Source organism: Lutra lutra, chromosome 14 (genome assembly GCF_902655055.1).
Source record: "Lutra lutra chromosome 14, mLutLut1.2, whole genome shotgun sequence".
Classification (NCBI taxonomy): domain Eukaryota; kingdom Metazoa; phylum Chordata; class Mammalia; order Carnivora; family Mustelidae; genus Lutra; species Lutra lutra.
This window is the reverse complement of record NC_062291.1, coordinates 48,977,623-48,991,010: the sequence shown is the minus strand read 5'-3', so window position 1 is coordinate 48,991,010 and position 13,388 is coordinate 48,977,623. Positions and strand designations below refer to the sequence as shown.

General features: G+C 38.2%; 1 protein-coding gene across 4 annotated transcripts in view; it reads left to right on the top strand.

The window, feature by feature from the left end:
- PARG (poly(ADP-ribose) glycohydrolase) overlaps positions 1-13,388 on the top strand; it is a 119,091-nt gene that overhangs the window by 2,458 nt on the left and 103,245 nt on the right. For all 4 annotated transcript variants that reach the window (XM_047703334.1, XM_047703335.1, XM_047703332.1 and 1 more), the window contains exons 2-5: positions 4,811-4,877; positions 5,474-6,460; positions 7,754-7,937; positions 13,151-13,273. In XM_047703334.1, the coding sequence (XP_047559290.1) occupies positions 4,840-4,877; positions 5,474-6,460; positions 7,754-7,937; positions 13,151-13,273 (1,332 nt within the window). In that variant the 5' untranslated portion in view covers positions 4,811-4,839. The remainder of the gene's footprint in view (positions 1-4,810; positions 4,878-5,473; positions 6,461-7,753; positions 7,938-13,150; positions 13,274-13,388) is intronic.

The window sequence follows — 13,388 nt, the reverse complement described above, 5'->3', positions numbered from 1 at the left end:
ATTTCACTCATAAGTGGAAGAAACAAAACATGAACCTAAAGGGTAAGGAGTTAAAAAGGGGGGGAGGCAAATCATAAGAGACTTTTTGAAAAGATTTTATCTGTTTATTTGAGAGCATGAGCAGGGATTGTGGGTGCTGGGGGAGAGGGAGAGGCAGACTCCCCCCTGATCGGGGAGCCAGACATGGGGCTCAGTCCCAGCAACCTGGGATCATGACCTGAGCGGAAGGCAGACGCATAACCGACGGAGCCACCCAGGCGTCCCAGAAGACTCTCAGAGAACAAACTGAGGGTTGTTGGAGGGGAGCTAGGCAGGAAATGGTCTAAATGGGAGTTGAGTATTAAGGAGGGCACTTGTTGGGATGAGCACTGGGTGTTATATGTAAGTGATAAATCACGAAATTCTCCTGAAGCCAATAGTACACCATATGTTTAACTAACTAGAATTTAAATAAAGACTTTTTAAAAAAGTTAGTCCTTTATGTTAACACTGGTTTAGAGATAGTCAAGACTAGACAAGGAGATCAGTTGCAGGAAGTACATGCAGTTGTCCAAAAAGTACCTATTCTTTTGATATTGGTGCTGTTTTGAGGATGGAGAGGAAGGAATGGATTTAAGATTTAGGCTGTAGATTTCAGACAACTTAGTGAAGGAGAGTGGAAGAGAGAGGCGAATTAGAATGACCTCCAAGTACGGTGTCTGACTTCTGCAAGAAGCTAATTTGTAGACCCATTAACTTTATTTGCATATAAAGGTGGAAGAGTTCGTTGCTAGTGGAGGAGGGCAGTCAATTCTCGTGGTTGGATCTTATTTTCTGCAGATTTCTGCAGAAGAGGAACCAAATTAATACTTGGGCTATACTTCAGATCTGTAAATATTTTTGTATACCGGGTACAGGACACCAATTAACAAAATGTGCAAAGTCTAAACAAAAACTATTGTTTCAAATTTGAAATTCTTTTAGGAATTTGGTATTAAAAATTTTAGTATATAGTTCTCTTAGGAGAATAGGTGAGAAAAAGAAATGGATATTCATTCAACATCTTTAAATATGGTATTATGTACCTCTCTGGGCGTATTATATTAGTTGAAATCTGCAGATCTGCATAGGCAGAACTCAGTGCTACTCTTTTCTGCTTTTTATAACTACCTGGAGTTTGTCTCCCTGCTCCAGGCATGGTCTAAATGTAGGTCAGTGGGGGCGATGGTGGTAGCAGTTGGTGAGCAGTTGGTGAGTAACTGGACCCAGTTTGTCCCCCTTCCTCCATGTCATTCCTTCAGCCTCAGTGCTGTCAAAAGCATCTTCTGACCTCTTTCCTCATCTCAAAACTCCACTGTCCATTACGTTGGTCTCACCATACCCTTCCTTCTCATACCTTATCTTGCTCCTGCTGGAGGAAGGGGCCTTTTTGTGGAGGTGGGTTGTTGCTTTGAAATGCAGGTTAGTTCCAAAGCATGTTGTGTCTTTCGCCTGTGTTGGTGGCAGGAAGTAATTGATTTGCTCACTGAATTTTGAAATACACTGGTTACTGAGTGATGTTACTAATTAGATTAAGTGTAAATGGTATGAAATTAGAATAGGCTTGGAGAACTGCTGATCTCATTGAAAAAGAGATTGGGTGGGAGTGTTGGAAGAGAAGACATTTGTTGAATTTCTGCTTTGTGAGACTAGATACTTATTATTTTCTCTCATTAATCTACATAAACCTTAGGTAGATATTTACTGCTAACCCCATATTATAGTTGAGGAAATATTAGAAGCTCAAAGAAGCGAAGTACTAGTAAGTGACTGAGCAAGGATCTCAGTCCAAGATCTTGTTTGACTCCAGATCTTGTATCTTTTTCATCACCTACCACTGCCCTCCTTTTTGTTTGCTGTGATTATTCCTAATAAAAAGACAGAAATTACCAGATAATGTGGAAAGCATAATTTTATCCTCATTTCAGGAATTAGGGGGTAAAATTCTGAAGCAGTCCTGTGGCATGTTGCAAAAGAAACCTTTGAAAGCCAGAAATAGTGGCAATAAAAAGAAATAGGACTCTCAGGAGGACTGAGGAGTATCTTATTATCAGGAAATACTGGTTCCTCAGCTCCTCTCCTCCTTTATCTGTTCACAGGCTTCAGGAATTATAGTAGGAAACTTGAAGCTGAAGAGAGGACACATTCTCAGTGTCAGTTGCCCTCATAGTGCTGGGCATACCATTTAATCCTTATATTTATGGAGAAAGGTGTTTTAAATTCCACCAGTGGCACAAAAAGTGAATTTGGGGCCCTTACTGGTTTATAATTTGAAGATTTTCTACACTTGTGTTTGATGTAATGAAATTAAATGGAGAAAGATGAAACTACAGAAAAAGTCTTGGAATCAAGTGGTTCATCCTTTTCTGATTGAAGCTAGTTTTTTTCTCTGAAGCCTGATTTTCTGTAGAAGTACTAACTTAGTAAAGTCACTGAAATGTGGTGTTTAATAAGAAAATCAAATATAATTACTTTGTTGTGATAGAAACTTTTTAAAATGCTAATCAAAGATTTTTACTAGTTGGAATGTTAGTATTTTATGTAAGGAATGTAAGGAATGAATTATATGGCACTCAAATACAACGATAAAGCTGTTGATTTTCATGTGTTTGGGACAGCATCTGTTATGAGACTTGTTATGCTCATGTTATAGTGTTTGAGGAGAGACATAAGCAAATAAGAATGAGTCTGTGTCTTAAGGGGCTCAGATTCTTACATTGCAGTTTGGGGAATAGTTGAGAATATTTACCATCTTATATTTTCTTATACTAAGGTATTATATACATTTAATCCATAGGCAGTGCAGTTAATTTTGAAAGCATGCTTATTTTTAAATGCTTATGTAAATTGTGGTTTACATTTATTTATGTTGTATCTTCCTCTACTGAGCCATCAGTTCTACTTCTGCTATTGTCTGCTGGTCATTTCTATCTGGTTATTTCTGGCATCTCAATTTTAGTATGTTCGCAATGGATGTAATCATATTTTCCCCAAAATTCAGTTGTCTTTTTTTTTTCTTTTTTTAAATTAAAGGGGCAGGGATATAGACTGCACGCCTTATAGGGAAGAGTGGCAAAGCACCCCCCCTTTTTAGATTTTATTTATTTATTTGTCAGAGAGAGTGCACAAGCGGGGGGCGGGGGGGGGCAGCAGGCAGAGGGAGAAGCAGGCTCCCCGCTGAGCAAGGAGCAGGACTCCATCACAGGACCCTGGGATCATGTCCTGAGCCAAAAGCAGATGCTTAATTGATTGAGCCACCCAGGAGTCCTGGAGAAGCAGACTTCCTGCTGAGCAGGGAGCCCCCCCATGAGGCTTGATCCCAGGACCTTGGGATCATGACCTGAGCCAAAGGCAAATGCTCAACTGACTGAGCCACCCAGGTGTCCCTCCAGTTGTCTTATAGTCTACATTTTAACTTAATGCTGTAACCATCTTTCAAGTCTATCAGACTTAAAGCTTAGTATCACCTTTAACTTCAATCGTTGTGAAATCTGTTATGATTCATTTCTCAACTTTTATTCTCCCTTCTCACAATGACTAGTTTTGGTCCTTCGCCATTAGTTCTCCAACCTAGCTAATGATCATCAGAGTCACTTTTTGAAAAAAAATACAGAGTCCAGCTTCCCTCCTGACTCCATCATCACACATAGAGTGATTCAGTAGGTCTGGGGCCTGGTCCCAGGATCCATTAATTACCAGCCCCCGATGATTCAGAAGGTTTGGGAGCTACTGACCTAGACCGGTAGCTTCATTTCTACCAATAGGCTCTTCCTTCTGGCACCTTTAGATTTGCCCTCAAGGATATGTATCGTGCATGACTGGGCACCTCCTAGATTTGAGTTTCGAAATTATAGTTCTCAGTGTATGCTTTTTTTTTTTAAATAAAGGATTTTATTTATTTATTTGACAGAGAGGGTGAAAGAGCACGAGCAGGGGGAAAGTAGAGGGAGAAGCAGGCTCCCTGCTGAGCAGGGAGGCTGGCAGGACTCTGGGGTTAGGACCTAAGTTGAAGGCCGACAATTAACCATCTGGGCTATCCAGGTGCCCCCATTTGTACCTGTTTTTGTGGGTCATTCAGGAAACTCTCTCATATGGTCCTCATTGACTTTCTAGTCATATTTTCTGTTGCTTTATTTTTAAGTTCTTTATATTTCCCTGGCATTGGTGCCTTTGCTTATGATTTTCCCTTTATGAGAGTATACGTTTATTCTTCAAGGAACAATTCAAGCCCTACTTATCAAATTGTCCCACTTACTCCAGTTCCCTAAAGTAGTTTCTTTGGTGGCCAGAAGCCACCAGAAGTGCACCTTAATTCTTTATCAGGATCTCTTTTAATACTAAAGGTAGTTAAGAACCAACATTTACTGAGCATGTACCAGATTGTGCCTTAAACTTAACACCTTGCATGTGTTGTTTAATTTAAACCTCATAATAAGCCCAGGGGAAATAATATTAATTTGCAATTTTACAAATAAAGAATCTGAGAGACAGAAAAATGATCCCTCACAAAGACACACAGCAATCCAATGGGAGTACTAGGATTTGAATCCAGGTGATTTGATTTCAGAACCTGTACTCTCATCCATTAGGCCATCCCAGCTCTTTCATGAGCCTGTCACTTTCTGCTCAAAGCCAAATGCATTTATATTTCTGTCTTATCTCCCATTGCTTAAGTGTGGAAGGAATGATTAATCTCTGTTTAAATCACAGAACCTAGCACAGTGCCTTACATGAATAAATGGTGCCATAGGTATTTTTATCTTTTTGGTGTGTGTCTTTTCTCTTTTTACAGTTTTCAAACAAAAGACTATTACCAGTTGGATGGACACTAAAGGAATCAAGACAACTGAATCAGAAAGGTATAGAAACATGCCTATATAGAAAAATATGTAACATGATATATGAAGGTTTTATCTTGGTTCATGTCACTTTCTCCTTGCTTTTCCATTTTTTTATCTGTATTTATTTTTTCACTTTATAAATACTAATTTTTAGAGTCCTTCATGTGCTAGGGTCTATCCTGTATACTTGACGTACAGAGATGAAAAGGGAATATAGTCTGTGTGTTTAAGATACAGTATACTGGTGACAGTTGCAAAAACACATGATTATTACATAGTGTGATAAATAGAACAGAAAGGTGGTGGTGGTTAGCAAATAGAACCAAGAATTAGCTTTATCTTTGCAGGAAGGCCTGCCAGGAGGTGAGTGAAGTTTAACATTTAAAGGAATGGCAGGTGTTTCCCAGGCATAGAGTTGGGGAAAGGGCGTTTTAGGCATATGTGCAGTCATGGAGTCATGAAAGAGCACGCTCTGTGTTTAGGATATCACCAGTAGTTTAATTACTGCTGTGACACGGGGAGTGTGGTTGGACAAGTGGTTTTTTTATACCATAAATTCTTTTTATTGTATCGTAATTTCTGTTGTCTCATTAGTTCTTTTTATTCTGTTGTAGTTTGCATAGTAAAGAAAACAACAATACAAGAGTAGAATCCATGATGAGTTCTGTACAAAAAGATAACTTTTACCAACATAATGTGGAAAAATTAGAAAATGTTTCTCAGCTAAGTCTTGATAAATCACCTGTTGAGAAAAGTACACAATATTTGAATCAGCATCAGACTGCAGCTATGTGTAAGTGGCAAAATGAAGGGAAACATACAGAGAGGCTTTTAGAAAGTGAACCTTCGACAGTAACTCTGGTACCAGAGCGATTCAGTAATGCTAACGTTGATCAGTCATCCCGAAATGATGATCACAGCGACACAGATAGTGAGGGAAGTAGAGATAACCAACAATTTTTGACACCTGTAAAGTTAACAAATAAAAAGCAGACCACAGAAGGTGAACAGACCAGAGAAGCCAGAAGCCACCAGAAGTGCAGCAAGTCTTGCCGTCCTGTAGAAGACTGTGCAGGTTGTCAGCAGGAAGAGGTAGATGTGGTGCCAGAGAGTCCCTTGTCAGATGTCGGCTCTGAGGATGTTGGTACTGAACTGAAAAATGCCAACAAACTGAGTAGACAAGAGAGTAGTTTAGGAAATTCTCCTCCCTTTGAGAAAGAAAGTGAACCTGAGTCACCAATGGACGTGGATAATTCCAAAAATAGTTGTCAGGACTCAGAAGCAGATGAAGAGACAAGTCCAGGTTTTGATGAACAAGAAGATAGCAATTCCTCCCAAACAGCAAGTAAACCTTCAAGGTTCCAAGCAAGAGAAGCCGACACTGAATTGAGGAAACGGTCCTCTTCTAAAGAAGGTGAAATTCGATTACATTTTCAATTTGAAGGAGGAGAGACTCGGAGTGGAATGAATGATTTAAATGCCAGACCACCTGGAAGTAATTCTGGCCTGAATGTAGAATGTAGAAATTCAAAGCAACATGGGAAAAAGGATTCTAAAATCACAGATCATTTCATGAGAATGCCCAAAGCAGAGGACAAAAGGTAATTTTTTTCAACAAGACTATCTCCAATAGTGTAATACCTTTTATAATTTTGCAAGGGGGTTTAACAAAGTTATGGTTTACAATAAAGCAAAGAAATAGTTGTGTTTCCTGTTAATTGCTTATGGTAAATTTAAACCTAGATTCAAAAAGACCAAAACAGATAACAAGAAGCTAATGAATATTATTAATTGGAATTTTTTGGTTCCATGATTTTCTTTCTGGAATTTATGGGGATTATCAGAATATAAAAATACTAGGTTGATAGTAGCTTCTGTTTATGTATCAGTTTTTCTAAGTTTTTGTACACTACATTTTCTCTAATGCTCTAATGGGTAGGCAGGTGATACTGTACTCACTTCGCTAATGAGAAAACTGAAATTTGAATTAGAGAATTCACTGAAGTTTTAACTTGTGGGTGGTAATGCTAGAATTTAAATCCTAGTCTGTCTGATTATAAAGCTTACATTTTTACAGTTATCCCATATGGAATCTTCAAGCTTGCTCTCCATAATTTTTGTGATATTTTCTGTCACATGTGCCACAGTAAGTTCACTTTGTTGAAAATTATTCTAGAAACCTGAGAAGTAGCTGATGCTATGAACCATGACTCATTTGGCAGTGTGCATATTCTTACCTGGTCTTTTTTGGGAAGGTGATTTCTTCTGTTTAGAAATTCTTTTTTTTTTTAAGATTTTATTTATTTATTTGACAGAGAGAAATCACAAGTAAGCAGAGAGGCAGGCAGAGAGAGAGGAGGAAGCAGGCTCCCTGCTGAGCAGAAAGCCCTATGTGGGGCTCGAACCCAGGACCTGGTATCATGACCTGAGCCGAAGGCAGTGGCTTAACCCACTGAGCCACCCAGGCGCCCCTGTTTAGAAATTCTTAACACAGACTTGAAAATAAGCTCTTCAGTTTTACTCTAAGGTTTATAATTTTTTCTTTTGATTGTAAGTACCTAGGGGAGAGAGCAAGCCTGGCACACTTTTTTTTTTTTTTTTTAAGATTTTATTTATTTATGTGAGAGAGTGTGTGTGTGCACTCAAGCTAGAGTCAGGGACAGGCACAGGGGGAGGGATAAACAGACTCCCTGCTGAGCAGGGAGCCCAATGCAGGGCTCAGTCCTGGATCCTGGGATTATGACCTGAACTGAACGCAGACAACTGACTGAGCCACCCAGGCACCCCTTGGCATGTTTTAAACAATAACATTCTGGGTAAGTTTTGTACTTGTTTATCCAACAAAACTTTAGCAGTGAGTGATTTGTGACTGAATACATTTGTTTTGACCTTAGAAAAGAACAGTGTGAAATCAAGCATCAAAGAACAGAAAGGAAGATACCTAAATACATTCCACCTCACCTTTCTCCAGATAAGAAATGGCTTGGAACTCCTATTGAGGAGATGAGAAGACTGCCTAGATGTGGGATCCGGCTCCCTCTCTTGAGACCATCTGCTAATCACACAGTAACTGTTCGGGTAGGTATTACTTCTTACCGAAAAAGAGAGAAGACTCTTAAGTCTTGATTTATTATGGTACTTACTAGTGTGAAAAAGAGACCAAGGCATAGAAACTGCTTCTCTTTTCTGGATATATAAAATATTAAGAAGTCTGTAGAGAAATATAATGATAGCTTATTTGATAATAGTACTTAATACACCCATAAGATGAATCATTTTCAGCTGATAAGGAAATTGACTTTCTCAGTTTTGTTTTGGGAGAGGGAGAAGCAGGCTCCCTGCTGAGCAAGGAGCTCGATGTGGTACTCTATCCCAGGATCCTGGGATCATGACTTGAACTGAAGGCAGACAGACACTTAACCAACTAAGCCACCCAGGTGCCCCACAATAGTCCAATTTTAAAAATTTTATTTTATTTTATTTTGTTTTGTTTGTTTATTTTAGATTATACTGATTTATTAGAGAGAGAGAGCGAGAGAGCATGAATAGGGGAGAGAGGGAGAGGAGGCTCCCCGCTGAGCAGGGAGTCCAATGCAGGGCTTGATCCCATTGGGATCATTACCTGAGCCAAAGGCACATCCTTAACTGACTGAGCCATCCAGGTGCCCCAAGATTTTGTTTTTTTAAAGTAATCTCTACACTCAACATGGGGCTTGAACTCATGACCAAGATCAAGAGTCATGTGCTCCACTGACTGAAATAGCCAGGTACCCCTCTTAATCCAATTTTAGATTTCTGTCACTCATTGGGTAGTTTTAAATAGCCACCCCATTTTTTTTGTCTCTGTATTAGATTTCACAGGAACTACTTTAAAAAAATCCCTTTTATTATACAGCTTAGTCTAGGGTTGATTAGATATTTTGAAGTATAGAATTTATCATGGCTAGAGGTGGAAGCAACATTGAACAGGGTAGGGTTTGAGCTGAGCTCTAAAAGATGAGCACAGGAGTGCCTGGATGGCTCAGTAGGTTAAGCGTCTGACTCTTGATTTTGGCTTAAGTCGTGATCTCAGGGTCATGGGATGGAGCCTTGCATTGGGCTCTGTGCTTAGTAGGGAGTCTGCTTGAGATTCTCTCTCTTCCTCCCCACACCCATGCTCACTCATTCTTTCTCTCTCAAATAAGTAAATCTTAAAAAAAAAAAAAGGCAGAAATTAAGGGAGAATTAATAAGTTAAGAGAATTCCAAGACACATACATAATCCTTAGAAGAAGAGGCTGTGTAGTTGAAAATTTTTTTTTTTTAGACATGGAAAATAATTACTAGAGCTTAGAATTTGAATGGAAGATGGTGGAAGACAAGTCTTGAAAAGTGGATTAGGTCCATATTATAGAGGGCTTTAGGTATCAGGAATTGGACTTGAGTCTTTAGGTATTGGAAATTGTTAAAATGTCTGTCCATACAATAGTTATGCTATAGCAGGATTAATCAGACAGTTGTGTGGAAGGAAAGTCGAAGTGAGATACATTGAAAACAGAATTGTAACGTTAGAGCTCAGATAAGAGATGAAAAATACACAAACAATAATTATCAAATTGTGCTGCATGGAAGTGGTTCATGGTTTCTTAGGAAATTTGACTCCTCTGTTACTTCTAAAGTATATTTTTAACTGTGAAAAGCCTATAATAAAGGAACTATCATACTCAAATATGAAAATGCTTAATATATTTTACTCAGCAGATTTTACCAAGAGAACTCATTTTAGTGCAGACCATACCATTGATGTTCCCTTACCACTGCTGTTTAACTGAAGAATTTCCTTAAGCCTCAGAGTAAGTTTGAAAACCTTACTGTCCATCAATAGATGAATGGACAAAGAAGATGTGGTATATATACACAATGGAATATTACTCAGTCCTCAAAAAGAATGAAATCTTCCCATTCACAATGATGTGGGTGGAACTAGAAGGTATTATGCTAAGCAAAATAAGTCCGTCAGAGGGACAAATGCCATATGATTTCACTCACATGAAATTTAAGAAACAAAACAGTTGAATATAGGGAAGGAAAAATAAAATAAGATGAAAATCGAGAGGGAGGCAAATCATAAGAGATGCTAAACTCTAGGAAATATATAGCTTGCTTGAGGGGAGGGTTGGGGGAAGGGGTAATTGGGTGATGGGTATTAAGGAGGATATAGTGAGCGCTGGGTATTATATGCAGCTGATGAATCATTAGACTCTGCCTCTGAAACTATAAAAACAAAAACATCATTTGCAATTATTTAGGCATAGCAGTAGGATTTTCTTAATACTATGTAAGAGATATAAATGTAAATTAAGTAGAAGGTTGATACAAGCTTTAGCTGTCATCCCTAATTTTGTATTTCGTATCTCCTTGTCATTTATTGATGTTGGAACAAATAAAGGTTACTTTAAAAATTATATTTATAAAAATAGTTTTATTTTGTTTATATATGATTTCATATGAGATTTCTTAGGGGAAGAAAGGGATATGGTATTTAAAAGAGTTTGCAAATCACTGAGATAGGGTAATATGGAAATAAAAAAGCATTTAGATGGTTGCTTTGTTTTGGGGTAAAATTGATAGGATGTGGTGAATATTCTTAAATACAGGGTGATAAGGGAAAAGGAGGCACTGATAATGAAGGGAGAATTAAGAAAAGGCTGGATGACTGAGAAAATGTTAATGGTCAAGATTCAGAGAAAAGATTGATTGGGGAGATAAGTGATATTTTGAGTTTACTGCCTTTCTTTGTCTCAGTGTCTGTAAGTAAAACCGAAAGCATCCTATACCATCATTACTTAATCTCTGAAATTACTGTTTGCTTATTTTTAGATATAACCTGTGAATTTTAAAAATCTTTTAAAAGATCTTTTTCTTATTACGAGAGTAATGCAGGGTCATTGTAAACAAACAAAAAAAGGCAGCTATTATATGAAAGTATGTAGCTCAAAACCCATGTCTTTCTTAGTCCTATTTCCAAAGTTTAGTAGTTTGGTGTATTTTCTTCTAAATTCTTTTTTCTGAATACAGCAATCTATACATGTAATTAATAATTATTGGATAAACCTAGTTACATTTCTAAGATGCCACATATTAATAGTTACACATTTTAGAGTAATAAAATAAAGCTGATATTTACTGTTAGAAATGTAGGGCAAACTGGAAGTGCAGGGACATGTTATTTGGTGTTTGTTTATCTTTAAAGACATGATAAAAACATGTAGACACACATTCAGATGCAAACACACAAAGCCTACTTTCATATATATCGTGTGTTCCCATGTGTGTGAACCTGGACTGGTACCTGTTCTGTCACCTCTTATCACATGGAATATTTTTTTTTTTTTAAGATTTTATTTATTTATTTGTCATAGAGAGAGAAGCGAGAGTGAGCACAGGCAGACAGAGTGGCAGGCAGAGGCAGAGGGAGAAGCAGGCTCCCCGCCAAGCAAAGAGCCCGATGTGGGACTCGATCCCAGGACGCCTGGATCATGACCCGAGCCGAAGGCAGCTGCTTAACCAACTGAGCCACCCAGGCGTCCCTCACATGGAATATTTTTAAAAAATCACCTTTGGGGCCTCCAGCTGAGGTTGAAAATACTTTTAGCATAGTTGTTGACTCTTGACTCTTCTTTCTTCCTCAAAATATTCTCGTTCCTTGGCTTCTATGATAACGTATAATCCTAGTTTTCTTCCTACCTCCTTAGCCATGTCTTATGTTCCTTTAGTTTTTCTGGCATATGTGGCCATTAAATCTTGTTAGAGTTTCTCAAGGCTTTAACGTAGGTCCTGTTTTTTTCTCACTTTGTTTCTATGGGTGGTCTCCTCCATGATGAGGGTTTTAACAGCCACCTGTATAGATGGTCTACAACTTTATTTCTCTGGAGTTGCAGACATTCTTTTTCCTTTTTTTTTTTTTTCCTTTTCCGGGACTGGGGGGCAGAGGGAGAGAGAGAATCCTAGAGAGTCTCCACACCCAGAGCAGAGTCTAACTCAGGGCTTGATGTTAAAGCCCTGAGATCATGACCTGAGCTGAAATCAAGAATTGGATGCTTGACCAACTGAGCCACCAAGGCGCTCCTTGAGTTACAGACTTTTTATGAGCTGTGTATTGGACAGTCTTCCTTTCCATAAGCTATTTCCTTTTTGAGGAACGAGCTTCATGTCTTCCTTTTCATAGTGAACTTTATTCTTCGGAGTTCAGCTCAATTGCCACTTCCTCAAGGAAGCCTTCTCTAAGCTTACCAGGTGAGTTGGAATTGTCTAGAGTAGGTTCTCATAAAACCATGAAGCTCTCTCATAACATATTACAGTTCAAATTTTACATTTATGTGATTGTTTATTTGCAGTGAAGAACTAATTTGTGCTACAACATGGATGAACCTTGAAAACATTACATTTAAGAAAAGAGACCAGACACAAAAGGCCACCACATACTGTATGATTCCATTTATACGAAATGTCCAGAATAGGCAAAATGTAAACCTTTCATGTTTCAAATATTCTTTTCTTCAAACATTTGTTTAATGCTTATTATAAGTAGCATATGTGTATGTGTACACATACATAAGTATTTGCATATATATGTATCTACACATACACATACAAAAACATATAAACCAGGCTCTGTCATAAATATTTAGAGTCTACAGTTAATATGGTTATTGTTCTCAAGAAATTTAGAGTCCAGTGGGGAAAGGAAAAACAGATGTTTTCTGGTGTGATAATGATCTAATAAAACAAGAGGGAAGAAACTAATTGTCCTTAAGTTTTTGAAGACTTCTTAGAGGAAATGAAATTTGAACTGCGTGTTGAAGTTCAGAATAGATGTTTAACCAGATAGTGTTTGAGTAAGAGGATGTTAAAAACTGGGAACATCATTTGTATCACTATAGGTAGAGGGGAGCCATTATAGGATTAGGAGCCTGAGAATACTTTAGAAAGATTGAGTTTGTTCTCAAGTAAGGGGTTTATGGAGGGTGAATATCTGGGGGCAGTGGGAGTAAGGGGAGGGATAGAAGGGAAGCAATAATGAGGAACAAGGGCCTAGATGGGATGGAGATGGAATGAGCAAACATGATGAGTTGGAAACTGATCAACTGGAAATAAGGAGCAGGAACAGCTGGAGAGGACTTCTGAGATTTCTTACCGAGGAGCTGGTCTGCATTTTATAGCATTTGCTTTGGCTGCTTTCTTTGGATTATTTTGTAGAAGGTATGCTTAGTTTTGATGCACTTATAGTTTCCTTGTTTCCCTCTCTTTCAGGTAGACCTTTTGCGAGCAGGAGAAGTTCCTAAACCTTTCCCAACACATTTTAAAGATTTGTGGGACAACAAGCATGTTAAGATGCCTTGTTCAGAACAAAACTTGTACCCTGTGGAAGATGAAGTAAGCACAAAACAGATGTTCTTTTAGTCTCTGAAAGACAGTTTTGTATGTGCTTATTTGACTTCTGATTCTATGACCCAGAAGAACTTAGAATAATTTCATTTCTTTCTTTTCC